The sequence below is a fragment of the Acartia tonsa genome, chromosome 8, assembly GCF_053477335.1.
Source record: "Acartia tonsa isolate MP-2025a chromosome 8, ASM5347733v1, whole genome shotgun sequence".
In the NCBI taxonomy this organism is placed as follows: Eukaryota; Metazoa; Arthropoda; class Copepoda; order Calanoida; family Acartiidae; genus Acartia; species Acartia tonsa.
In genome coordinates this window covers 33,070,273-33,098,039 of record NC_137267.1, presented here as the reverse complement: position 1 = coordinate 33,098,039, position 27,767 = coordinate 33,070,273, and the positions used below count along the sequence as shown (strand labels likewise).

Here is a 27,767-nt window from a genome sequence, read left to right as displayed (position 1 = left end):
TTCACAACTTTGGTGACGTTCTTGATTTTGACTGGTTGATTTATTCAAGTTTTAATCACAAGTTGTAATTTACTTGCATATTTCCCATTAATAAGTTGATTATAACTAACAGGATCTATTAGCTATATTGACAGTGTTCAGTTTTTAAAACTTACTGCAACCAGATCCGTGGTCCAAGATGAATGCCACCAGATCTCAATTTTGCCCGGGACCATTTAAACAGCAGGTACATTTTATATCTTTTTAGAATTAATGGCCTTCTAATCAGCCCCCCAAACAATATTTTAGATTTATTCTGCTTGTTAGTTATACTTTATACCTGGGTATAATGAAACATTATTCAACTTAGTGATTATTTAAAGGTTGCATCTAGACCACTTAAACGTATGTAACTAAAGTAGTGGTTAATAAAACCCTTAGCGATAGAGTCCCCGTCCTGCAGGGGATGGAAATAGAAAATACTTACTCTTAATGTCTTGTTTAAGATGCATTGAAACTAATATTTTCTCTACAAATGGTGACAATTATGCTGTTAATGGTGCTTGCTTACATGTGAAGACCGGAGCACCGAAACCCCCCCCCCCCCCCCGCTTAGTTTTGACAAAAATCAAAAATAAGGGGGGGGGGTAGTTTTTTAATGTCTGGAAAACGGCAAGGAGGAAAAAAGCAAGGCAAGGCAAAGACTTAACCCCCCCCCCCCTTAATTTTTAAGAAAATCAAAAATAAGGGGGGGGGTAGTTTTTTCACTGTACAACACGCCAGAAAGTTGAGTGAGGTAAATCAAGTAAATCCAGTATACCAGAGGGGAAACCTTATAACAGGGATATTCATATTTTAGAGCATAATTTCCTTATTTATTGACTGATTTTAGCAATTGATGTATCCCTGAACAGGTAGTCTTAAGGAGAATATATCAGAAGTGAAAACACTTCTGATATATTCTCCTTAAGACTACCTGTTCAGGGATACATCAATTACTAAAATCAGTCAATAAATAAGGAAATTATGCCTTAAAACATGAATATCCCTGTAATAAGGTTTCCCCTCTGGCATACTGGATTTACTGGATTTACTTGATTTACCTCACTCAACTTTCTGGCGTGTTGTACAGTGAAAAAACTACCCCCCCCCCCCCCCTATTTTTGATTTTCTTCAAAATTAAGGGGGGGGTTAAGTCTTTGCCTTGCCTTGCTTTTTTCCTCCTTGCCGTTTTCCAGACATTAAAAAACTACCCCCCCCCCCCCCCTTATTTTTGATTTTTGTCAAAACTAAGCGGGGGGGGGGGGGGTTCGGTGCTCCAGTCTACCACATGTAAGCAAGTACCCTGTTAATTCTTTTGAAAAAATTGATTTCTATTCTCATTGATTTTCTCTAAAACCCGGTTTTTAGCCAAATCAGACCAGATTGTATCGTACCGTTTATTTTAGAAAATGTTTTCAGGGCCAACAAATTAATCATAATTTTATTCCTTGCTGAACACTGTTTATGATAAGGTGCCAAGGACGTCCTATGGGGGGGGGGTAAAGGGGTGATTAGCCCCCCCCCCCTCCAAATTTTGATTTTAAATTTTTACCCCCCCCCCCTCACAAAATTAAAAACTTGGACGTCCTTGCATTATGGTATACATTATTTTTTATTTAGACTGTCATATGCAAGAAGGAAATCAAGAGCATCACAATCTTTGTCTGTCGTGTTGAGGATCTTACCAGGTATGTTCAACATTAAGCAGAATTCATTACCTTCACATTGGCTTTTAGTAGATATAACAAATTATTTTTACTAATAATTTAAGGTTGCAATTCCTAACATGGACTGCTTTACGAAAAGCCAATGTTAAAACGAGAGTAAGGTTTGTATTAAGTATTAGTAAATAATATTTGATTGTTTATAATAAATTGCCCTATCCCTTTTCACCGTGAATTACAAAGTTTAATAAACAAATCTAATAATAGATTTTTTTGATACATTGAATTATAATTTCTAATTACAAAAAGATATATATTTATAGAAGGATTAATTTTGATATTCAATAATTAAAACAGAGCAGAAAGAACCAAATAATAGTTTTTTTCATTGACTTCTACTCTTTACTGTGTTACTCATTTAGAAAAGTGTCAGAGGACGAAAAAGAGGAGAACAGTAAAACTCCAGAAAAGAAAAAAGAAGAGAAATCAAAAGATGAAGAGAAAGGTATACTTTTCTTTTAATTTTTCTTTTAATTTGATTGCTTTTTAGTCTACTGGCTTAAAACCGGCTCTGACCTATACTTAGTAATCATGTATTTTGTAATGTATTCATTTATAATCAGGGGTGCAGTGTATATTCTGCACAAGATTCATTTTTTTCCCCTGCTGCAAAATTTTTTATTTAATTTCTCCTATTTTTTTTCCAGCAAGGAAGGAAATTAAATGGAAAAATATTTTCAAAACTCTTTATTTTATTCATATTATCCCCCCTCCCTCATATTCTTTTAGTTTTTTTCACCAAAAGGTGAGAAAAATGGAAAAAAATGCTTTCAGTTCTCTTAGTTTTTACATGTTTTCCCCTCAACCACATATTTTTTATTTTTATTACCCCCCCCCCCTCCCCCTCAGCAGGCTCAAATTTGAAAATACACACCCCTGTTTATAATGTAAAATTAATTAAAAATCATAGAATAAATCACTTTTTTTTATTGGCCTGGACAAATAAAACAAAAATTGATCCTGTAAGTTTTTATTTTACTGTACGTGGAAAACTGTCTATAACTCGAAGCGACATGTGGACCATCCACCAAATCCCACCCTCTAGTCATATTTTTAATATTTTATGAAGTATTTTTTATTACTGCAGGAAGCTCTAACCCTGCAGGAACGTTACTTTTATCTCTACATAACCTAACTATAAACATATCAAAACATTTTTTTTTTTGAGTTGTTTGTCCATTTTAGTTCGAGTGTAATTGCCTCAAATTGTTATGTATACTTTGTTGTAGACAAAGAAAAGAAAGACAAAGACGGTGCTGAGAAAGAAAAGGAAGGAGAGAAAACCGAAGAAAACAAAGAAGGTAAACTTTGATTATCTTTTTTTTATGCACTCTACCGTGCAAAATCTAGTGCAGTTCACTGTTAAATGTTCCTTTGGTAACGATTATTTTCAAAAATCTATTAATTTCAAAGATTGCTAAGCGCTAACGGCAAAAAAGTTTCCTTATTTTTAAAGACAATGAAATAGGGAGGGTAGGGTTTAAGAGAAAGGATAGGGGACAAGGAAGATTTTTTTCACATTCCCTTTAAAGCTTTGATAAAGTCTGGACTTTATATAGTTGTAAATTAAAAAATGTATTACCTTTATATTAGATTGATTATAACACGTTTCCCTTATGCCAAGTCCCTGCGGGGTTACCTCAACCAGCTTTAGGTTTAACTTTGTTTTTGAGGATTAAATCTAAATGTTTCGTTGATATCTACATATATAGAAATTATTTTTAGATGAAGACGAAGGAGGAGAGTGGGTATTGTGTGGTATCACTGTCAATGATGGAACAGATAATTCTTTAGGTAAGATCATGGTTAAATATAGAATCCTTTGCTCAGAAAAACATGCATTATAGATACAAATAACTAAGATTTCTATTTTTATTTTTAAAAGTGTTTTAAGTTTTTTATCAAGAAAATGTTTGTAGCTTAATAAATTTATCAGTATGATAAAAATGAGGTCCTACCTTTTTTAGAAGGATTTTAGAATTTATATATTTTATTTTTTTATTTTATGGAGTTCAATGTATAATAATACCCAAACTGTCAGATTTTGTTATGAAAATTCAACACTTAAAATCTTTTACATAGGCAAGATAGACGGCATGGGAGTGAAGAGTAAAAAGTATGACTTGGAAGCAACAGAATATGTCACAGAAATATATGCTCATTTTCCCCAGGTAAACATTTATTTTTACTTAAATTGTACTTTACTAAAGAGAGAGGGGACAATGGACTGTTTAATACACTAGTCTCCAAAATTTTTCAATATTTTGGCTGAAGTTTTATGTACTTTATTTGCTGAGAAAATAGTTAATGAAGATGCGTAGCTTCTCTGTAAGTGTTCTCTTTCCCTTCTGTCTCTTTCATCTATCTTACCCTTTATCATCTCAACCTTTATTGTGTTTTTTCGTGGATTTATATTTCTTTCATTTTTCTTTTAGGAGAAAATTAAGTTGTTAGATTCTAGAGGCAAAAGGAAAGAGTTAGTCGCCCAGGTAAAGATTATAGTTTTTTTTTACCTACATATTTATGCAGAAAAAAAACGTAGTTAGGTATGGTATAGTTATCACCTTTTCCACAAATATGAAATTATTTTTAATGCCTTTTCGTCATTTGTATGGCTCTAGGAACCCCCAAAACAATGGTCTCCAAAAAGTCTGTTTGTCTTCCTCACCTTTTTAATGTTCATAGGATTAATTTTTTTTGGTAAAAAGCATTTAACAATAATTAACAGCGGTTATGTGCGGAAACTGGCAAACTTACCTAGCCGGGAAGGTGGAGTACATGGTGATAACAAATTGATTTTATGGCCATTCTAATACTATTTTACATTACTTAAATCATCAAAAATCTTAATTCTGAACGTTATTAACAAGGATAACTTATATTTAGGAGCTTTTCTCAATGACTACAGTTGAGGATATGAGTTTCAAGACCAACAAGGACAAAACATTGGGACCTGTCAGAGAGGGCACCAAAGTTGGAACCATATACAAGTAAGAAATGAATAATAACATTATTGGGACCTGATACGGGAATTTGGGACTTTTTTATAAGGTTATACAAAATAGCAGGTTGGCCTCTACACAAAGTACCTTGTTAGGTACTGAAAGCCGCCCCCCACCACACATTTTTGAATAAAATTAAGAGATTGCAGTTTTTCCTTTCCTTCCTTTTTCCTATTTTAATTTTTAAAAGCTAAGCTTTTCTATAATTAAGATCGGTCCGTCCGTCCGTAATGGATAGCTTTTTTCGTTAATTTAGGCATGTTAGAATTGTCCTATTGATTTTAAACTTTGCATGGTGAGTCCTGTAGTAGTTAGGTACGATTTAGAAAGCGTAGCCACTCTATACTTTTTAACCACAAACTTTTATGTCTAATAATCCGATTGATCTGATTTTTGGTATACTGATTCATGGGACAACAAAGTACAATATCATAAGCGAAGCAACTCTATAATCAAGTCCTAAAAATGTAAGTATGTCCATAAACATTATCCTGTATCAAGCCGTTTTTCAACAAATTTACTTAAAATTATGCTTCGACTCGTTTACATTTATATTCTTATTATTCAGTTCAGACACGTTAATGTCCGTTTGTCATTCCATTTCAGTGCTTCACTTTTATGGATGTTGTCATCCTTGTTAATTAAAAAATTGGGAAAGAGGGGTCATTGTAGAGTGAACTGATTACAGATGTATAAGTACAAACAAAATTCTAAAGTAAAACTGCTTATTTGACCCCTCCCCTCTATCTCGGCTCCTGTTACAGTTAGTCATAAAATTGTTCTGGTGGTTCATGTGCATATTTAGAGAAAATTACTTTTTCTATTCATAGCGGTCAGACCGCTCCTTAGCCGCTTTTTAGCGGCCAGCCGCTAAATATTAAAACAGCTGTAGAGCGGCCAATTTTAAAGCTAGGATCACCAAATTTTAGGTGGAACTTTTATTTTGTATAACAAAAAAATTATATTTATTTATATTTTTGTCTGTTTCTGATCTCAATAAAAGACTACATAAAAAATTTGATTGGTCTATAGCTGTTTTGAAATTCGGCGTCTGGCACCTTACAAACGGCAAAATTACAGGAAGGAAATAGAAATCGGTCAAGGAGTGGTCAAACGGTCATGACCTTACTACTCACGGAAGTTTATTGTTGCTCAAGGATGTACCACAAAATGTTTTAGGTCTCTAGCTGTAATAGAAGCTACGATATACATGATATAAGTTCATATTAAAAGCAGGACATAAAATCGGTCAGGAAGCGGTCAAACGGTCAAAGGGTCTTAACACCACTATCCTCAGATCTTCATTGATATCCCAGTATTCACCAAAACAAATTTTAGGTCTCTATCTTATAGGTACACAAAAGTCATAATGAAGAAATTAAGATTTATTTAGAATTTCCAAAACAGACCAGATCCTTATAAGATCATCTCTTGCCGACGTATAATTACTAAACTTAAAAGTCATTAAGTCACAACTCTCTATCTTACCTACAAAAAAATGACATAAAAAAAACTAGATGGGAGGAGCCAATATGGCCCACTCCCCCCGATCTAAAAGGGTTAAGGACTTTATTAATGATATGGTACTTGTTTTCATGGGGACAGTCCCCATGAAAACACTTCTGATATATTCTCCTTAAGACTACCTGTTCAGGGATACATCAATTACTAAAATCAGTCAATAAATAAGGAAATTATGCCCCAAAACATGAATATCTCGTAATAAGGTTTCCCCTCTGGCATACTGGATTTACTTGATTTACCTCACTCAACTTTCTGGCGTGTTGTACAGTGAAAAAACTACCCCCCCCCCCCCCTTATTTTTGATTTTCTTCAAAATTAAGGGGGGGGTTAATTCTTTGCCTTGCCGTGCTTTTTTCCTCCTTGCCGTTTTCCAGACATTAAAAAACTACCCCCCCCCCCCCCCCCTTATTTTTGATTTTTGTCAAAACTAAGCGGGGGGGGGGGGGTTTCGGTGCTCCGGTCTTCACATGTAAGCAAGCACCAATGATATTGTTTATAACATTGTACCTTGTTGTAATAGGAATCAGTGTTCCAAAAATCAGAAGAATAGGATAAATATATCACATAAAAAATTGTAGGTAGAATAGTTAAAAGCAACATGTTTAGGTAGATCGACCCTGATTATAGCTTCGCTTTTAAGAATATGAAAGAGTAAAGAAAATATATATGAAACATTGATTTATGTAAAATCTCAATTAAAGCATTAAATTGATATTTTGCATTAAAAATGATTTGATAGTTATTCAATTAAACTTTAGAGGATTCCCTAATTTACAATTTCCATTTTGTTTCATAAATAACTTTTCATTGAATATAGGGTTAATTAGTTCTTTAGAAATTAGGAACTGCGTCTTATTTAATTTCAAAGTATAAAATGTGAACATAACAACAAGGGTGTTTATTCCTCACAAGATTAATTTTTCCCCTGGCTGCAAAATATTTCATTAGTCCCCCCTCCCTCCTAGTTTTTACCCTAAAAGGAGGGAGAAAAAAATGGAAAAATATTTTTAGAACTCATTATTTTTTTCCCTCCAACATATTTTTATTCCCCCCTCCCCCCTTTAGTAGGGGATCCCATGTAAAATATACACCCCTGAAAGTAAAACATAATGAACACATTCGACTGAATAATTCGATATAATAACAAAACAAGGTCGACAACTTCCATAGCTTAACAAATCTACCCTGATAACCTCGGGTGAGGTGGTGATCTTCCTGGGCTGCACAGCCAACTTGATAATCACCAAGGCCAGACTCTAGGTCCGTCACCTCATACCTCATCTTCTCCACCTTCCCCGCTCTCTCTCTCTCTCTCTCTCCTCCTCTCTCAATAGAGCTTACAGTATATACAGTATTTACCTAAAAATAAGTGTGTATATGTATTTACATTGTTTCTGTACTTTCTTTTCAGTGTGAAAACCATTACCTTGGTTTTTTGGCCACTGAAACTGAGGCCGCTGTCTGTGGCCCATTTTTCTAAAATTTTTATGTCTTGCCTGAGTCTGCACTCTATGGTGCTCATGTCAATACCTGATATGATATCCACAATATCATCTGCAAAACAGTTTATAAGACTGGGATGTACCTGTGGGAACCTGTCCAGAAGGTCATCTGGCTCCAGGTTCCAGAAAATGATACTTAAAATACCTCCTTGGGGAGTGCCTCTAGTTGGTACCTTCATTACTGTTTCTCCATTTGAGGTTGCAAAACATTCTCTGTGTACTAACATGTATTCAGACCAGCGTACTATACCTGGATCAATACCTTTCCTTTCCATGTTTTTGAGAATACTCTCAATACTTGCCTTTGAAAAAGCAGCGTCTATGTCTAGAAATAGAGCAACTGCAAATTCTTTTTTCTCCAAGGCCTTTTCAACCTTATGAACTAGAGAGTGCAAAGCATCCTCTGTACCTTTACCTTCCTGGTATGAGAAAAGATTCTGGTGAAGCTTGTTGTACTTGAAGGTTGTCTTGTTAAGGTGCCAGAAAATTATACGTTCTAGACCCTTTAACAAGAAGGATGTAAGACTGATGGGTCTGACCGACTTGGGATCACTGAAATCAACTTTACCTGGTTTACTAATAAAGACAATTTTTACCTTTAGCCATGCTGTGCGGGAAGGATGCTATATCCCCCTTGAGGCTTAAGACTTACAGACAGGATAGTTATAGAGCAGCTTTAGCAAAATGTTCTACCTGTGACTGCAATGCAGGGAATGATCAAGTTACCACAGAATCCAGAGGTATCCAGAGGATGCGCGGGGCCAGACGGGGGGGACTGTTGGGGTCTCCAGGTGGGCCTTGGTGCATTTATGGATGGTCTGTAATTTGTGGAAGTGTTGATGTTTAGGCCTAAACAAATAGAGTTATATTTTGGGAAATTTGGTGGAAACCTAAACTTCACCCGGCCTAAGCTATTGTCCTATCCTCCCCCCAATTACATTATTTGTTAATAGGGAAGGTGGAAAGGTTAATGATTTGAAGAACTAAGCTGTACCTGGATGTTAATTCTGGACAGCTTAGTTTTCCAAAGAGCCGGCAGACATTATAATTAAGCGGTCTGAAAAATGAAAATCTTTAAATTGCTGTTAGCAACCGCGAAATTAGAATGTCTGCCGCAGTGAGCCGCAGGCAACCCGTTGTTCTTCTCCAGTGGACTGGTGGCCTGAAAGTGTACATACATTAGTGTACATGACACTCCCGGCAAGAAAAAGAAGAACATAGGGGTGCGGGTTGATCACTGCAGTTTACAGAAGATAGGAAGAACGATACGCCCAGCAGCAATAGCCTTTAATGTTTTTTTTTTTTTTTTTTTTTTTTTATGGGGCGTATCGTTTACAATGGGTTAAAATGAATAAATAAATAACTATTTTGTAAACAATTTTAAATTTACAATATATGATTAATACTAATCCAGGTTCTCTTCGGCTGGTAAACTTCTTGGGGTAATCAATCATTTAATAATAAGATTATTAAAGACATTAGGCAGCATCTACTTGTTGTAAGATAACATTTAATAATGAGATTATTAAAGTTATTAAAGGGAGTGTGAACCTTTAAGCAGGATTTTTCTTTCGTAGTAATTGAATATTTAATAATGACATTATTAAAATCAATGTGCAGGATTATGTAGTGTAATGAGGTAGGGTTTTTTATCTTCGGCACTTACAGCCTTTATTAATAGCAGAGTTGAATTTTGGACATGCATAACATCGTAATGCGTGTCGGTTAAATTATATTTTTTCGGCAACTACAGCCTTTATTAGTCGGGGATTTGAAATCGGAGACGCACAACATCGTAATGCGTGTCCGTAAGGTTTAATTGTTATCTTCGGCAAATTCAGCCTATGGCAGGTTCAGCCAAAGTTTCAACGGGTGTGACTCATTTGCAACGCATTGTGTTATCCCGTTACAGGAATGGTTTTAATGGGAGGTTTTTAGTTTGCGTTGCTCCGAAGTGTAAGACTCGTCACACTTGGAGGCCGCGGATCTGATCTGGTCAATTAGCGCGAGCTCGTCCTCGGAGAACAGGATGGCAATGTGCCGGACACTTCTTCTGGTTTCATGAAACTCTTCCTTCCAGTGTTTCCGCCAACGGATAATTACCTGACGGACGATACCATCATCAGAAGTGATGAGGTGTAGGACCTGGCCAAGGCGCCAGAGTTGATCGCCAATCAACTCATCTGGGGACCGGAGGAAAACGACGATATCCATTTCTTTTGGTTGTGGACCTGTTTTGCCAAATTTCTTTGGTCTTGGAATGTAATCTGGAAGGCGTTCATACAGCCAGATCTGCCACCATGATTGATAGAGGCGTTCCATCTGTTCCAATAGGCGGGATGGTTGCTCTACCCTCATTGGTCCAGTGGGTGCACGCCTGTTATTCCTGCCGTGTATCAGACGGTTAGGCGTGATAAGGTCTGCGTGACCTATATCCTCCGTTCTGGATACCGTGCAGATTGGCATGTTGTTTATTTCATTGGCAATGTATGAAAAGGCGGTCTCAAAAGACATGACGTCCAGCTTGAGACCGTTGAATGTTGCATGGAACAAAGTTTTGATCTCTTTGATTGAGCGTTCCACGCAACCTTGATAATTGTGGGCAGCAGTGGGACCGATCTCGTACTCTATGCTGCAGTTTTTTCCATTGAGCGTTTTAGTGATGTCAGCCATGGAAAACTCTGATTTTGCTACGCCCTTGATGAGCTGTGCACCTGGGTCGATGAAGACCTTTTTAGGGTAGCAATAACGATGTACGAATCGTTGGAAAGCTTGAAGAAAAGCGTCTGTGTTATACTTCGTCATAGCATAACAAGCCGTTGCGGATGAGGCTGGGTCTCTACAGACTAGACCCCAAACCTTGACTGTGGATCTGTGGTTATGTTCACAGTGAGCTAAGAACGGACCCATTAGGTCAAGTTGGCAGTAGTAGAACGGGGGAGCAATGGTCAATCTGTTTTGATGGATTGGTCCCATTTCAGCTTCTAGGAGCTTGGCCTTGAACCTACGACAATGTGGGCAAGCCGCTCTGATCTCTTTGGAGAGATCTCTGCCATTAAGAATGTAGGCAATGTGCCTGGATTCTAAGAGTGTTGCGTTTACATTTCTGTGTAGTGCAAGCTCTTGATGGGCGTATAGCATAACGGAGTATGCTATTAAGCTATACCGATCGACTATCGGTCTAACGAAGTGGAGGGGAGACAAATCAGGCATGATATTGTCAACGTCTTCTATGTTAGTGCCCTCGACAATACGACCATTGTATTTGATAATGCCATCGTCAGTGACGACATTGTTGCCGTGGGCCTTTGAGTTGGAGAACTTAAGCACTTCTTTAGTAGCGAGTCTAAAGTAGTAATTCTCCGCCTTGTGGATTTCTTCGTCCGAAAGTTGGACGACCTGAGGATTTGGATGGGGGGGGGCCTTCAAATTACGGTACGATTTGAAGTCGAAAAAGCAGAATTTTCGAACGATGGCCATGACACGGAGAGACTTGGGCCATGACCGTTTGCACGGGTCGTAGAGATAATTCGAGAACTTGGTTATCTCTGCCGTTCTTTCCTGAGGTGATTTCGTATCACCGTGGAGGATTCTGACCTCTTGGGCAGCGGCCTGCTTCGCTTCCATTGATAGTTTAAGATCTTGGAAGGATTGGGCTGGCATGTCCTGGTAATCAAGATACATCCAGGGTTTGCCGTTTTGCCATTCAGAATTAGCATCGATATCCTTGATAGTGGCGAGGAAACGAGTACCCAAGTCGGCTATGTTGTTTTCAGATTCAACATGTCGCCATTGGTCTGGGGAAGAGAATCGGCGAATTTCGATGACGCAGCTGCGTACGCCAAGAGAAAGAGGGCGTGCATCTTGATGAAGCCAAGATAACACAACGGAAGAGTCTGTGAAGTAGGTGACTTTTTCTACCTTGTTTTTGAGATTTTTGGCAACAGTTGTTGCGAGAATGGTGCCTACAACAGCTGCCCTGAGCTCTGCTCGAGGAATTGTGCTACCAGTTACAATCTTTGATTTGGCAGCAGCTAGTCGGACAGTGACCTCGCCTGTGAGAGACCTTGACCTAACATGCACGCATACGATTGCCATGTTTTGACTAGCATCAACAGATACTAACAGATCAACTTTGGGCTCAGAATTTGCTGGAATTACGGACCGTGGGCACGAAACTGACGCAAGTTGTTGCATCGTTTCAATGTTAGTCACCCATGTGGGAAGCAACTTGGTTGGGAGACCGTCGTCCCAACCAGTGGCGTAAGAAAGGAGGTCGTGATAGTCTGCTTTGAATTTAGCAGTCACGGGGGTGCAGAGTCCGAGAAGGTCGAAGTTAGAGGCAACTTGCGACAAGATTGTTCTTTTTGTGAAATTGTGTAGAAGAGCCTCTTCAAGACTTCCTTCTACTGGTGGAGGTCTTTTACCTCGTTTTGTTTTACCGAACGAGAGAGGTTTGACGTCCAAACTTAGAGTGTCAGCAAGTGGAGCCCATCGATAGCCGAGGTAGCTAACATGTGTGCCATCATTCGACACAGTGTCTTCAGGTACAGCTGAAGATTTGACAAAGCTTTTGACGCTCATGCCTGCTAAGTCAAGAGTGAATTTGACTCCCGCAATGATTTTGTCTAGTTCAATTGCGGAGTCTGTTGAATCAGAAGTATCATCAACATAAGTTTTGGTTTTGAGAACCTGGGCGCCTGCAGTATGTTCTGGATGATTGTCCATGACATACTGAGCTACCTGTTCAAGACCTTCTGCCGTTTGGTTGCCAGAAGGTTTAACCCCATAAATGATGGTGCGCATGATGCGCGTTCTGATGGTGCCACCAGGGGCAAGGCTATCGACCCACAAGTACTTGTGCCAGCGGAAATCAGATGGATCCAACTTAATCTGATTGTATGCCATCCGTATGTCGCATGCGAAAGCATGTGGACCTGCTCTGAAATTGATGTCCAGAGCTAAGATTTTTTCGAGTCTGTTTGTGCCCTTTGCTAGGACGTCGTTCAGACTTTTACCTGACGAGGTTGTTGCAGAAGCGTCAAATACAACCCTGACTGGAGTGGAAAGAGAGTTTTCTTTAGTGACGAATCGCCAAGGGAGGTAGTATTCTCCTGGCAGATTGTCTACAAGGGCGCGTTCCTCAGGGGATAGGTCATCAATGTCACATGAATAGCCATTCAATGCTAGTTTATCATGTGATGCCATAACTTGTAGTTTGGCCTCTGGATCCTTCTGCAATTTTCGCAGCTGGGACTCCAGAACTTTGAGGGCCCTGTTTTTGTTTGGTTGTAACTCCTTAACCGGATCAGCAATGAAGGGAAGAGATGCTACGATCCGGCGTTCGTCAGGTAAGAACTTGACGGACTTTTTTATTAGGAGTTGTTCGGCCTCTTCTTTCAGAGAAGTTGCCTCCAGAATGTCTCCGTTTTTGCAGTCATTGCAGCCACGGCATGCTATGCAACGGTAAGGTGCTTGAGTGCCTATGTTTTCACTCTCAAGATACTTGCGTTCATGTCGTTTGACGTGTTGAATATCGGTGCTGTATGTATGAACATCCAGCGAAGCGTCCTCGTCTGTTGTTTCCTCAACAGTGATTGGACGGAGATACGGAAAAGTGTCGGTTTTGGAGTCATCCGCGCACCAATTCCTGCCACTGTTCAGGAGTGTTTCAGTGGTATAGCGGTAGGCAGACAGCTCGTTGGTGAAGAAGAGAGCAGCACCAACAAAGTTTACAGTCTCGGCTGCTTTAGCCCAAGCCTTGTGGGGGCCACCGAGTACACCTGTGTGGCCGTCGATACCCTTAAGTGGGCTTCTGTATAAAGATAAACCACAGGGCAATGAGCAGATGCGCATTGGGAACAAGTAATTGTACTTGATTCCCAGGATTATGTCGACTTGGCCTCCGCCAATGACATCTGGTACGGTAGGGAGGAGCTCGTGGCCTTTGTAATGATTTGCAAGGTCACCATAAGGCTCCTTGAGGTCCCAACGAGGAAATGGAGCCGTCAGCGTGTCCATTTTTGCAGCAATTATAGTTGCGGACATGGCACTGTCGACTAATGGCAGTGTGAACTTGTCACTGCCATAGGGAAGATGGACGACTTTACCACCTGCTACGTTCATGAGGGTGGGTCCAGGTCTGTGTTCCGTGGCATCTAGTCTAGCCGCTGCAGAAGCTGAAACTGCGGCTGTGCCACAACCGCTGTCATAGAATACAAACAACGGGTTGCCGGAGAGATCAGGGACGTTTTGGCACATGAAGATGCCGGGAGCAGCAACATCGGGGAAGGTGTTGGGGTCGGAAACGTCGGGTGTGGTGTCAGCGGTTTGGAGGTTCATGGTTATGTTATCCATGAACAGAAGGTTGCCAGATGTTATAGGGACATCCTTGGGCAATGATTTGCGGAAATCGCCTAACCTCTTTTTATTCTGCTCCACATGAATTGAGCAGGCGAGGATGTGTTTTTGCACGCGGTGTGAGGATGCGTACTGGCAATTGTCAGCTTGGCAGTAAAAGGTGGTGCGACAATCGTTTTTGTGATTGTTCCACCATTCGTCAATATTGTCGAAATTGACGTTGGCGTCCATTCTGAGACACCTATGACAGGCTTTTGTCTTGCCGTGGAGTTGGCGTTTCTCCTTGTGTGGTGTATTGATGTACACCTGGCATTGGAACAAATATGTGTGTTTGTTCTGACAAAGCGCGCAATCAGTCGATACAGGCTTAGAAGCAGCACCTGTGTATGCTAAGAGCGGAGTGGGCGTCTTAGTCGACTTGTCGGCTAACCTGCCTTTTTGGCGATGTTTTGGGTCCTCCGTGGCCGAAAAGGTGGAGGCTGTGTAGGTTTGGGAGGCTGGTTTACTCCGGTTCGAATTTTTATGACCCGGGTTGTTACCAGCATGATTGGACTGTTTGTTACTGGAACTGCCGCTGTTTGTGTTGGCATTGTTGCCGATAGAAGTTGCGGTGCCAGTGTGGAGGGATGCCCCTTCATGTTGATTGAGCTGATATTGTAGCTGGCGGAGCTCAGAGTCAAGAAAGAGGAGAAGTTGTTCATAGCAATATTGGCCGTCTTCTTCCCCGTGCTCGTCTGCACTCAACATGAATTTTCTAGACATCTCCTTAAAGTAGTCGCCTTTAAGAAGATTCAACACGGAGTTGGCAATATCTGTTTTGCCGTGATACAAGGTTTGCTCCGCGTCATTTTCTTTTGCAAATTCTTGGGTGTCAGCAAGCAGTGAACGGAGTTTTACCATCCATGTGATCTGCTGTTCCCAGTTGTATTTAGGGCATGGTCCAAGTTCCATGATTTTGGCCTTGCGTTTAGCTATGATGCTGGTTTTGCTGCCGTAGTGGAACGACAGCTGCTTCATACAGGCCTTAATGGATTTTTCGGCAGAGCACAACATCTGTGCATTGCCTTGGAGACATTTCTCTTTCAGTATCTCCAATGCTTCGACTTCTGCTATGGAAGGCATTGAGTCGATGTAAATCTGGAACTTCTTTTGGAATGTAAAGAGGTCAAGTTTATCTGTTTTGGCCCCAGAAAAGTGAGGGATAGGAATGTTGGAAGAACGCTGATTGAAAGAGTGTCCTGAGATAGGCACTCCGAAACGGTCCCTCAAGCGTTCAACGTATGATTCCACGCTGGATATTTCAGTTTCGAGCGTGGTGGACTGGGCATCCAATGCTGTCGCATCTTCCTCCATGTCCGTAAGCATCGCGTCCTCACAAAGCGTTTTGGCTTTATGTAAGGAACGCTGTGCCTTTTCGAGTAGCTCTTTGAATTGAGCATTAAGTTTATTGAACTGACCTAACTGCTTAACTTCGGTCGTTTTAAGGTCGCCGAACTTTTCGCAGAGATCGTCGAGCTCAACAAGCAAGGGGTCCCTTTTTTGTTTTACCCTTGCTTGTTTTACCGCATATGTCGTAGGATTTATGCGGTTGGGGATGGGAGCTGTTTGCTGGGGCATAGTTGCAGCAGAAACAGCTGTGGCCTGAGTCGTAACTGCTGGAGGCACAATTACTTGGCCATCACATGGTAAGGTACCTGCCTCGGATCCGACTGCTGAAGTGGTAGTCGAGTCGTCAGAGCAAGTAGAGAGAGGTACTGCTGGAGCAGCAGTCGTCGTAATCGGTTGAGCTTTCAAACGTGATGTACGATGTTCATGAATGAACTCGATTTTTGAGCGCATGGCTATACGTAGCTGTAACGCTTTGTTCATGTCAGCTTCGGTGACCCTTGGGTCTGGGCTGTTGCGAAAGAAAGCTATGATGTGGCGAATTGACGAGGCTTTTTCTTCCAACAATGATAGACTATTGTCTAGCTTTTCAATGCTAAACCTGTCAGGGTTATTTATGATGCTCTGACAGTCTTCGTCTATCATCATGCACACATCGCATTCGATGATGAGTTTGGTTGCCTCATCAGTCATGGTTGGGGTTTGTGCTGTATCAAGCGCAGATAGATCGACACTAATATTGTGTGTCGATGTGGAAGCGTTATAAGCGGAGCCTGGGAGGTGGTCGTGTAATGGGAACTGTTCAGGGTTATAAAAAACCTCGTCCTGAACCTCTTTCTGTAAATCTTCAGAATAGAGTTGTTCCAAAGCTTCTTCAAGAATTGAAGCTGAGTTTTGGAAGGATGGTATGGGGGAATAATTATCCCAATCTAGTTGCTGTGGGGCTAGCTCAAACTCTTCAGTATCTGTAGGGGTTGTGGGGGTTTGTGGTGAAAGGCCGTTATACGGATGTATAACGGGAAAAGCTACCAGTGGATCAACAGGTGAGGAGGGTAAGTGGGGGGCTGCAAGTAGATGGGGAGCTGCAGGGGGTGTAGGGAATCCTCGGATAGGTGACGGGGATGGGCTACGGTGGTGGCTATTTTGGCCTGGGGGGGTGCGACTAACGCTGGGCCTGCGTGAGGAAACGACGGGCCTAGAGTTGCGGTCAACCGGTTTTTGCCGTTGAAGTAGCGCTTTTTTTGTTTTAAGGAGTTTTTTGGCGCGTAATTCAAACGGGGTGTTGAGTTTATGTTTTTTGGCTAAAACTCTGACGGTTTTAGGCCGACGACTCGCAACAGTCGCAGAGTCGGATTGTGAACGTTTGGTGTGAGAAGGGGTGGGGTGTGAGTTAGATGGATGATAGAGGGTGTTATGCCTTGAGCGTGTAATTGCTCCGGGCGGTTTAGTGAGAAAAATCTCCTTCATTGACCACTGAATGCTATTGTTAATTTATTTATTTAAATTATACCTCTCTTTAGCTTATATTTTTTTTTTTTGGTGTTTTTATATTTTTGTGTTTTTACAACAAATAAATGATGAGGGGAGAATCTTCACCGAATTTTTGTTGTCTTTAATATGGCGCAGTATGGCAGGGACCGCAAGCTATCAGGGAGATGAAAAGGGGTAGGGGGGAAACCAGGTTCAGATTATTTAACAGCTATATTGTTAAATAAGAGGACAAGGAGTTGTCCTATGGGTAGGGAGAAAAACAGGTTCGGATTACTTAACAGTTATTGTTAAATAAGAGGACAAGGAGTTGTCCTATGGGTGGGTGGCACTTAGTTGTAAAGCACCTCAGCAGCTGTACAGAATTAACAGTCTGTAAACATCAATGTGCGGGAAGGATGCTATATCCCCCTTGAGGCTTAAGACTTACAGACAGGATAGTTATAGAGCAGCTTTAGCAAAATGTTCTACCTGTGACTGCAATGCAGGGAATGATCAAGTTACCACAGAATCCAGAGGTATCCAGAGGATGCGCGGGGCCAGACGGGGGGGACTGTTGGGGTCTCCAGGTGGGCCTTGGTGCATTTATGGATGGTCTGTAATTTGTGGAAGTGTTGATGTTTAGGCCTAAACAAATAGTTATATTTTGGGAAATTTGGTGGAAACCTAAACTTCACCCGGCCTAAGCTATTGTCCTATCCTCCCCCCAATTACATTATTTGTTAATAGGGAAGGTGGAAAGGTTAATGATTTGAAGAACTAAGCTGTACCTGGATGTTAATTCTGGACAGCTTAGTTTTCCAAAGAGCCGGCAGACATTATAATTAAGCGGTCTGAAAAATGAAAATCTTTAAATTGCTGTTAGCAACCGCGAAATTAGAATGTCTGCCGCAGTGAGCCGCAGGCAACCCGTTGTTCTTCTCCAGTGGACTGGTGGCCTGAAAGTGTACATACATTAGTGTACATGACACATGCCTTTGGGATAATTCCCGTCTGGAGGCTTTTTCTGTAGATACTAACTACCTTTTGTACTATAGTGTCTATACCTTGCTGTAGCATGGCTGGGTAAATCCCGTCTGGCCCACAACTTTTATATGGTTTGAAGGATTTAAAAGCTGCTTTTACCGATTGGGTATTTATTACCTTGTTGACATCTAGATTACTTGGTTCATATGTTCTTGGAATATGATCTATATTTACCTCACTGTCTGGAAAATGAGTGTCCAGTAACAGTTTTAGAGTTTCCTCAGGTGTCTCAGTATATGATCCATCTGGTTTTTTATATGTACCCAACATTTGTTTTTTACCTTGTTTTAATGTTTTCTGTAGTCTGGCTGCAGAGGTCAGATCTTCTAATTCTGTGCAGAATTTTTGCCAACCCTCCTCCTTTGCCTTCCTAATTTTGTACTTATAATCCCTTTTGAAGGAATTATGTTCCTCCTGGTTTTCTGGTGTTTTATACCTGTTACACTTTATCCTAGTAGAATGGACCTTTTTTTGGAGTATAGTAAGGTCTTTGTTCCACCAGGGTGGCTTTTTATTTTTTTTGAATTTAAGTAACTTACTACTACTTAAATAAGACTTAATTATGGCTTCTTCAAGCTCTGTGGCCATTGTATCAATGTCCTCGCTACCTGAGTCCTGAAAATTTCCCTTTAATTCATTTTTAAAAGTTGACCAATTGGTTTTTTTAATATTTCTGTAGGTATCATCTGAGTTATCTGCATGTTCAAGAATAAAGTCAAACTCTATTCTGTTGTGATCAGAGAGAGTGACGTCATTGCTGACATGCCAGTTTTCAATGTTATCCACAATATTATTACTACATAAGGTTATATCTATAACCTGTTCCCTCCTAATATCATTAAAAGTTGGTTTATTACCTTTATTTACAATATGTAGTTGAGTCCCCAGGATCCAGTCCAAGAGGGCTGTCCCCCGGGGGTTATTGTCTGAGGAGCCCCAGACCTGGTTCCAGCTGTTAGCATCAGATCCTATAATGATACCCCAACCCTTAACCCTACAATGATCCACCAACTTAATTAGTGAGTCACTGGGGGGCGGGGATGGACTATCATATGGTAAATAGACAGAGCAATAAATGTTAATATTATTGTTTTGTTTGATCCCTATTGTTACCATATCCTCATTTGAGAATTGGTTATTAAGCCAGGCATCAATATTTTTACTTACAACGATACAAGCACGGAGTTTGCTGTTATTAGTACCAACAAAGAGTTTTAAATCCTTTGAAAAGCCTTGGACCTTAAAGTTTCTTGCATTAAAATAAGGTTCCTGTATGAGAGAAATGGAACCAGAGTATTTAATTTGCGATTTACCTTTATTATGATTTCTATGTAAAAATTGATCATGTGTAGTCATAGCTGTCACACAGTGATGGAGATTTAACTGTGAGATTTTTATGGCTTCACCTGACCTATCCCTACGCCGATTATTGAAAAATAAATTTTTACCTATTCACCATTTTCCATGGCAGATTCCATTTGGATTTCTGCATGATCTTGGTTGGTGTCCACATCCTTTACAATCATGTCCTCTATATCATCCTGCAGCTTGGTGTCAGCCAGGAGATCTTCGAGGCTAGTGGCGCCCTCCCTTTCCTTTACACCCATCAGCCTCATGGCCTTTTCGATGCCACCGCCCACAGCTTTTATCTGTGAGAAGAGTGCTACCGAGATGAGGTTGTCCTCCTTTATCAAGTCCTTGATCATGGCTTCATCAAGTTCCAGAGTGATTGAAAAATGACCTTTGCCATTTATCTCCTTCCTCTTGTTGAGGAGTCCGTTACAGACTCTAATGTGGGTTGGTCTTTTAGAGCCATCCTGGAAATCCTCTACAATGTAGTCAAGATGAGGATTTAGTGCTCTGATGAGCGTGACAAATTCCTCCCTTGTTCTCCAGAGCTCCTGCTTGATACCTTTGATTAGGAAGTATCTATAGGGCCTTTCACCTGGACCAAAGACCTTGTATCCATAGTCTGTTCTTCCTTCAGGTATACCTGCCTTTGGGATGCACTCCAAGATCCAATTAAGGTAGTTTTTGTTCTTTACAACATACCAGACTCCACCCATAGAACGTCCACGTTCAACCATATCTTTTACAATATGAAAATTGGGTTTTTCCTTGGTTGCGATGTACGTGTTGGTCATGTACAACTCCAGGTGATTAAAATCAGTCTGATCAAGATCAGCGTTGCTCCTGGTTGATCTGATTTCAATCCCCATTCCCTTCTTAAGTGCGCTGGCGAAAGATGAGGTGTTATCAAGCTTTGCTTTTTTAGGCTTCTCCCTCCCCTGCCTATCCTCATCCCCTCCATTTTTCCTAGCCAGATTCTTTCTTTTCTCCTGAAAATTAGCAGGATTAGATTTTTGCATATTATTGACTATATCAGAGGCTGGCTCTGCTGGAGAATTTTGTCTGCTGCATTCCCCTTTTCCCTTTTCCCCCTTGCTTCTCTTTTTTGTAGCAGGTTGCCATTCTCCAACATAGTCAGACTCCTTTGTATCATTTTCATTATGGAGTCTGGTTTTGGTGGATTCAATGTCATCACCCACAAAGCCTTTGTTCAATCCTGCTCTGGTTTGCTGAGCAGCATCAAGCTCTTTTTGGGTGAAGCCATTGAAGTCACCGCCACTTTCATCAATACTATTCATGTAGTTGTCAAGAAAGATGGTGTGACTGTCTACTGAAGCCTCTGTGCCAGAATCAGATTCTGGATCAGATTCTTCAGCAACAGTCTTGTCTTGCAATTTAGCTTTAGACTTCTTCAATGATTCTAGGGTTTTGCCTTTAAAACCTTTTGTTTTCTTACTAGCCAGGGGTAAGGGAGGAAACTCTTCCCCCTGGATAGATAGGTTGCTCGAGGTGGGGGATTTTTCAATACACCCCTCCTCTATTTTCTCGGCATTGGCTTGCGCCTCCGCTTGGGGTGTGCTGCTGGACAGGGGGAATACTCCCTTTACCTTGCCCCCCCTTTCAGGGGTAGCTCCAGTTCCGGTTGTATTATCCCTGGCCAGAGGCACAAAGGTTGTTTTTGTACCTTGAAGCCTTGGAGAAGATCTTAAGCTCTCTTGCAAAACCTTAAAATTTTTTGCTTTAGAAGGACTCTCATTTTGATTTTTATACTCTGCTAACAATGCACTTTTGCTGGAATTAAAAGTTCCTACCTTTCTTGGTGTATTTTCCCTTTTTTTCCCTGTAGTTGACTTCGTCGCTTGCTGGGTGGGGGCTGCAAAAGTCGTCACAGGCCCCCCTGCCCCGTCAGTAGCTGTCAGAACGGCTTTATCATTGCCGTCCTTCAGATTGGCTACGCTGCCGGCACCACGGCCAATCTGGGTCCCTGTGTTTCGATCACAGGTAGGTTGAACATTGTTTGTGCTTGACATATCTGAAATGGGTTGGGTTTAATGCCTGTTAAACCTAAAGATATGATTTCGGCACTAAGAAAATCATATGTTGTCTGCGGGAGAAAATTTAATTTCTTTTTATTGGGTGGTCTGGTTAAGTGTGGAGGTAATATATCTTTAGTTTTTATTTTATTTTATTTCACCGAAAGTATAAAAGAAAAGAAAAATAAGGGAAAAGTTTTTAGCAGCAGTTCTCCATGCGGGAAAAATGAAAGTGTAAAAAGTAAACAAGAGTCAGCTGTGTATATTTTACTTTCAGTGAAAAGACGACATTTGGTTCAGGGGGGGGGAGATAAAACCTAGGATTTTCAGTACTAAAAATTTTGCCGTATCTTATAGCTAAAGAATACAAAGGAATCAAATATTTGAAAATGAGTCAATTGTATTCTTATTCTTGCATTGTAGATCCGTTGTCCGGGAAAGACCACTAGGAGGTAAAATAGCACCTAGTGGATAAAAAAGATATGTGAAAAGGATCAGATATATTTTCTAAACACCTACAAATCTAACAATTTAACAAAGAAAATTAACAATTACAGTGTCCAAACTTGCTTTTGTCGTCACAGATATGGAGACTACTGACTAATCGTCGTTTTAAAAAACAATACATAATGATTATTAAACACTCTTTTAAATTCAAAATGGCACAAATTAAACTTGTATTTATTTCAAATAAGATTCAATAAAATCCATGTTTTCTATATAAAGCATCTCGTGTCATTTATGCAATTAATAAACTTTTTATTATATGTTTTGTTACATTTATTGTCTAAACTGTTTAAAGTTAAGTACTACTTAAGTGCTGCTACTTAAGTACAATTTTTACGAATGTACAAAAATATTATGCCTTCTAATGTTATGATATTAAACACTTTCTTAAAGTCTTAAATACACTATTTGAAATTTTGAGATAAAGGATGATTTAAACTTAACATACATCAAAGTGTGATTAAATTTCGATATTGTCCTAAAAAAATAGTTCTGTTATTGCAATATATTGCATGAAATGATCATAGATAATGTAATAATTAAAGCTTATTTTTATCTTATAGGAACTAACTAGGAAATTCATATTTTAGGTTGCCTAAGCAAATTACCAGATTGGAGAAGGAAGCTCCCGCAAATTATTGGTGGCTACAGGTACGTAACATTATATTGAATTTCATATTTTCAACAGTTTAGAGGGAAAATTTAAAGCTCTAGTCAAATAATCAAGCTGTTTAAAATACGATGCGATAAATAACAATTTTTTGGTTATTATAGGGATTTGGAATGGAAACTCTGGGTCTGGAAACTGATGCCCCTGAGTCCAGACCTACAAGGTTCTATCCAATCTGGACTGTGCAAACAGCCAACAAATATTATCCGGCTAAATATGAGGTAGACAACTTTTATCAACACCTGATTAATCTCCTGTAATAATCAGCTGATTGAGTGAAATAATATGTAAAGCCAAGTAATTTTATGCAAGTTAAATATTCGAAATAATTATTCTCAGAGAGAGAGAGAGGGGGGGCAATGGGCTGTTTATTACACTAGTCCCTAAAGTACTGTTATAAACTTTCGGGACTTAAGTGAATTTTATTGGTTGTTTCATTAAGTTGAGTGTTCAACCGTTTCAACCACTAATATTAACTTACAGAAGGGTTATTTTGTGTGTCATCATTGGGGATGTGCATCTATTTATCGGACAATGTATTATTCCTTATCTTGATATCTAGAATATTCAATCTTTCATTCTTAAAATGTTTCTTAACCTATTTCTCATTATCGAAGCAATCAAATGAAAAAGTTGTTTTGTTTACAGGATATAGAGTTTATTGCTGGTGTAAAGAAGCACAATCAGTTCAGCATCAAGGGAATTGAGGAAACCTGCGTCATACAAACAGTACAGGTAGCATTACTTATTTATTCTTATCTTCACATTATTGTCTGTTTGTCTGCTAACTTTGTTCCAGATTTTTTTTACATTTAGACCCTATTTACTAAGTTAAAACTTAATCATTAATATTCATAATCAATCATTTTGTCTGATGCAAAGCAGGAAAGATAAATTTCTTTTCCAATGGCTTTTCCTGTTATCTATTTTTTAATGTTAAACTTTTACAATCCCATTTTTAATGACTTATCATTAAATAGAAAACAAAGTAATAAAACGTCCAAATTAGATATTTACAAAAAATGTAGGATGAAAATATTGATCGATTAATCTGAAAATCTAATCGGAAAGACTAAGTCATGAACCCACGAATTTATTATTTTAGGATCTTGACCTGCTTGAGAAAACTCCTGTGCATGAAGTTGTTGATATTGGAGACAGTGATGAAGAGGCAGAGGTAACTATCTATCTTTCCACAGTAGAGATGGTGAGTGGTTAGGATGTACATACAACAGCGTGAAGGGAATGAATACTTTTTTACCAGCCAGAATTCCATTATGTAGCATTATATGCGTATTTGAATCAGATTTTGAAGAATTTCCACCAAAAAATCTAACAATGAAAATAAGAACTTATAAGATTTTAAAGTTCGATAGCCACTTAAGCACAGACAACTAACTCCTACTTTAAATAAGATATTTGTAACTAAGCTATAGCAATTATTTAATCCTCCTCAATATATTTATTTGTTCTTTTTTTACAGGGCAATGGTGATGCTATGGACTCTGATGATGAGAATGAACAGAAAAACAAAGAAAAGATACCTAACAAGCCAGGATATAGGTAATCATAACTGGCAGCGACCAGACCCTATTTGGTAAATGAAAATATACTATACTACCACCATAAATTAAGAGGGGGGCTGGGGGTAGGGATAGAATTTATAATATGTTATAAGGTATCTAAAAAAGAATATATTACAGGGTGTCTGAGAATTAGGATAGTGTGATGATAGTTATAGTTGAAACTAACATAATATATTACAGGGTGTCTGAGAATTAGGATAGTGTGATGATAGTTATAGTTGAAACTAACATAATATATTACAGGGTGTCTGAGAATTAGGATAGTCTGATGATAGTTATAGTTGAAACTAACATAATATATTACAGGGTGTCTGAGAATAAGGATAGTGTGATGATAGTTATAGTTGAAACTAACATAATATATTACAGGGTGTCTGAGTATGAGGATAGTGTGATGATAGTTATAGTTGAAACTAACATAATATATTACAGGGTGTCTGAGAATGAGGATATTGTGATGATAGTTATAGTTGAAACTAACATAATATATTACAGGGTGTCTGAGAATAAGGATAGTGTGATGATAGTTAAAGTTGACTTGAAACTAACATAATATATTACAGGGTGTCTGAGAATGAGGATAGTGTGATGATAGTTGATAGTGACAGTGATGGTGAAGGAGGTGGAGAGGAAGAAGATGCAGGAATGGACATAAAAAATCCGCCAAAATATTGTTCAATAGGTACATACAGAAAAAAATTTAGTCATTAGCCTGGATTTCCAAAGTTTTAGGGATGCTATTCTTAGGTCAAAACTTCATTGAAAAGATTTCTCATGATTCAGTGTCAAATGCTATCTTTAGGTCGAAATTTAACTTTTCCATTTATTAAAACTATGGAGTATTTTATGATCATTGACAAACAGATACAACCAATGAAGAGTCTAATCAGCAATCATCAGATTCGAAACAAGACAAAGCCGAAGATTTTGCACAGGTAGGATTATTAGCTCTGCTAGTTATTACTGTCTGGTTTTTATACTTATAACCTAGCGGACATAGAGGAACATTTTTGAGGGGAGGGATAAGAATTTAGTTTTGAAAAAAGAATATGAAAATGAAATTCTTTTTGGATGGTTGAAGTAATACAAATAGGTTTGAAAAAACCTTCCCGGGACCTAAAAGAACCTTCACTAAATAGAACAAATTTTGTCGGACTAAGAAGTTTTACGGTACAGACAGAAAGACATCATCTTGTTACTTTTATATTGGAATATTTATTTATAAAATCAAAGAAGTTTGTTTTGTTATTTAATATTTTCTTAATTTTTTTTTCTGAAAATCTTTAGATTAGTTCATTTTCACTTATACATTCAGTATAAAAGGTTTACAAAAGAATTTAGAGGATTTAATTAGGGGATTACATTTTGTAATGGTGAGTCAGTTCTATTTTTGTAACTTTAGTTTGCTATATTTTAACTTCAGGCACCAGCTGACATCGTGATCCAGGGAGAGAGCACTGGCATTGAACCGATTGAGATACCCAGCAGCAGCGAGGAAAGCGATTCTGAGGTACGTAGCGCAGCTACTCTCTTACTAGGCTAAATCCATGTCCGTCTGACCTAAACCTCATTTTAAACAAAAGGAAAAAAAGTGTATTATATGGGAGGACGGGAAGGGGCAGGCAGGGGTGTCAACCTACCTTTTTTAAAATTAGTAAACAAAATTTCTATCGGTGTATCTTGGAAGGTTGAAGGTACACTTCCTTAAAGTACATGTAAACCTTTCAAATTAATGTGTAAAGAAAAAGATTTACTCGAAAGGAGAACCAGACAAACAGAGAAACACAAGACATACTCAATTTTTTTCCCTTGAAAGTGTGTTCGAAATATTCATAATACCTAAAGAAATTGTTACATAAGTAATTAGAGTTACAGTATATATTAATAAAAAAGAACTCTTATAGATGTAACTTACATGAGAAAAACCTACGCTACTCGATTCTATAACATCATCATTTCGCAAACTTTTGTAAGTTTCAAAATTATAAAAAACTAATACCTATCGATAGTACAAAATATTTTATATTTTACCTGTCAACATAAACAGTTTTGATGTACCATGTATTTATTTGGTTATGGCACTTTTAATAAAATGTGTAAAATTGGGAATTTGTAGATTAGAGCACTCAAAATCTATAATTTTCAAGAAATTTAAAATTTTGCCTTTTACTAAAAACCTAAGTCTTGTTTTCATATCTGTTGTAAAACAGGTTTAGATTTACATTCTTTCTTGTCAGTTGCATTGTCAAAACTGTGTTCTCCAAAAATTTTGTCTATGTGTCTGTCTATTCTAAATTTTATTTTTTGGAAGCATCCTAAGGAATTCCCAGACTAACGTCCTAACGGGGTTATAAAACCTAAGGACAGTTATCTTTTTTTTCATTTCCTAAAGGCATTAGTTTTCATGAAACTAATATTGTTTAAAATATGTTGTTGTGAAAGCCAGGAAAATACTTTCAACAAAAATTTATAAAAACACTCTTCAAATAGAAATTAGAAAACATTCATTGATTCAAAATAAAACTAATACTTACTAAAACTTGTATTTGTTGTCAAGTTTTATTAAAATATTTTGTAAGAAAATATGCTGATATAATTTATGATTTCATGGAAAATATTTATTAAACTTTCAGTCGTATTAGTAATATATCAAAGGGATAGTTCCTTGAAGTGCTTTTAGCAAGACACCTAAAACAATGGTCTCCAAAAAGTTTTGTCTTTTGAACAGATGTTTGTTCCATACAAAATCTTTTGTCTAATAAATCTAGGATATAACGGACGTCTGTCAGAGGCAGTTAGCTACAAGTTTTATTGGTTAGTTTTAGTCAATTTCTAGGTCATTTTAGAGGAATAGGTGTAAGTTTCGGGAATTTTTTTATGTGTTTAAGGATTGTGTGTTTTTACATAGTAGTCTTTTTTTGCATTTCGAAAAGGCATTTATTTTTACTGTTTATTTTTTAGGGTTCTGGAAAGGGAAAGCGCAAATCCAAGCTTCAAAACGGCTCATCCGGCAAGAAGGCTAAATCATAAGAACAAAATCAACCAACGGCGCGGCATTTCAAGAAATCTTCGAAATAAAAATAATGATCATTTTTAATTTTTATGTTTCACCTGGTGTTTTTTATGATGTATGGTAACACAGAATTGTTAAGTAATCGTAAAAAAAGAAAAGATATGAAAAAATATCCTTTCAAATTAATTTAAGAGGCCCTATACCTTTTTAAGTAAAGCCAGATTCTTAATGGCTAATGTTTTAACCCTTTGTAAATTATCAGTAATTTTATAATCATTTTTAAAATGCCATTCTTGTAATATATAATACAATGCTTAGATCATTTTATTTCATTTTAATATGCAATTTTAATCCTAAGGTATTATTTATGTTTCTTTTAATTGTCATTGAATTATTGATTGCTTATTTACTAGTTGGAAAAATAAAGCCTGAAAAATTGATACAATGTAGTTTGTAGTAAATGTAAAATAAAGTATTTGTCTTGTTTCAGAAGTTTTATTAAATGTGCATTAATGTTGTAAATGATGAAAAAGATGGTTGTTAGACAGATAAGACATGAACCTGATCTTATTAAG

The 27,767-nt window shown here is 38.3% G+C and overlaps 3 protein-coding genes and 1 long non-coding RNA gene across 21 annotated transcripts in view; 2 read left to right on the top strand and 2 right to left on the bottom strand.

Annotated features, from left to right (window-relative positions):
• Nucleotides 1-112: 112 nt before the first annotated feature.
• LOC145326753 (uncharacterized) lies at nucleotides 113-27,684 on the top strand. Of its 2 annotated transcripts, XM_080170153.1 has the most exons (18): nucleotides 113-226; nucleotides 1,642-1,709; nucleotides 1,793-1,849; nucleotides 2,108-2,190; nucleotides 2,975-3,046; nucleotides 3,471-3,539; nucleotides 3,828-3,916; nucleotides 4,181-4,234; nucleotides 4,632-4,735; nucleotides 22,514-22,574; nucleotides 22,698-22,814; nucleotides 23,242-23,328; nucleotides 23,699-23,770; nucleotides 24,077-24,156; nucleotides 24,743-24,822; nucleotides 25,044-25,114; nucleotides 25,603-25,689; nucleotides 27,141-27,684. In XM_080170153.1, exons 1-18 carry the CDS (start codon nucleotides 179-181, stop codon nucleotides 27,207-27,209), a joined length of 1,368 nt encoding a protein of 455 aa, XP_080026279.1. In that variant the 5' UTR covers nucleotides 113-178; the 3' UTR covers nucleotides 27,210-27,684. The 2 variants fall into 2 exon arrangements, with proteins under 2 accessions (XP_080026279.1, XP_080026280.1); XM_080170154.1 differs by lacking the exon at nucleotides 1,793-1,849.
• On the bottom strand, nucleotides 8,593-9,663 carry LOC145326749 (uncharacterized). Its single transcript, XR_013881949.1, has 2 exons — nucleotides 8,768-9,663; nucleotides 8,593-8,622 (listed from the first exon to the last, which is right to left on the bottom strand). It is a non-coding gene; the product is annotated as an uncharacterized LOC145326749 (long non-coding RNA).
• On the bottom strand, nucleotides 19,482-21,929 carry LOC145325522 (uncharacterized). The gene is made up of 2 exons (XM_080168500.1): nucleotides 21,195-21,929; nucleotides 19,482-20,372 (listed from the first exon to the last, which is right to left on the bottom strand). Exons 1-2 carry the CDS (start codon nucleotides 21,411-21,413, stop codon nucleotides 19,482-19,484), a joined length of 1,110 nt encoding a protein of 369 aa, XP_080024626.1. The 5' UTR covers nucleotides 21,414-21,929.
• LOC145326750 (uncharacterized) overlaps nucleotides 27,680-27,767 on the top strand; it is an 83,420-nt gene continuing 83,332 nt past the window's right edge. For all 17 annotated transcript variants that reach the window (XM_080170152.1, XM_080170146.1, XM_080170149.1 and 14 more), the window contains exon 1: nucleotides 27,680-27,767. In XM_080170152.1, coding sequence (XP_080026278.1) covers nucleotides 27,714-27,767 — 54 coding nt within the window. In that variant the 5' untranslated portion in view covers nucleotides 27,680-27,713.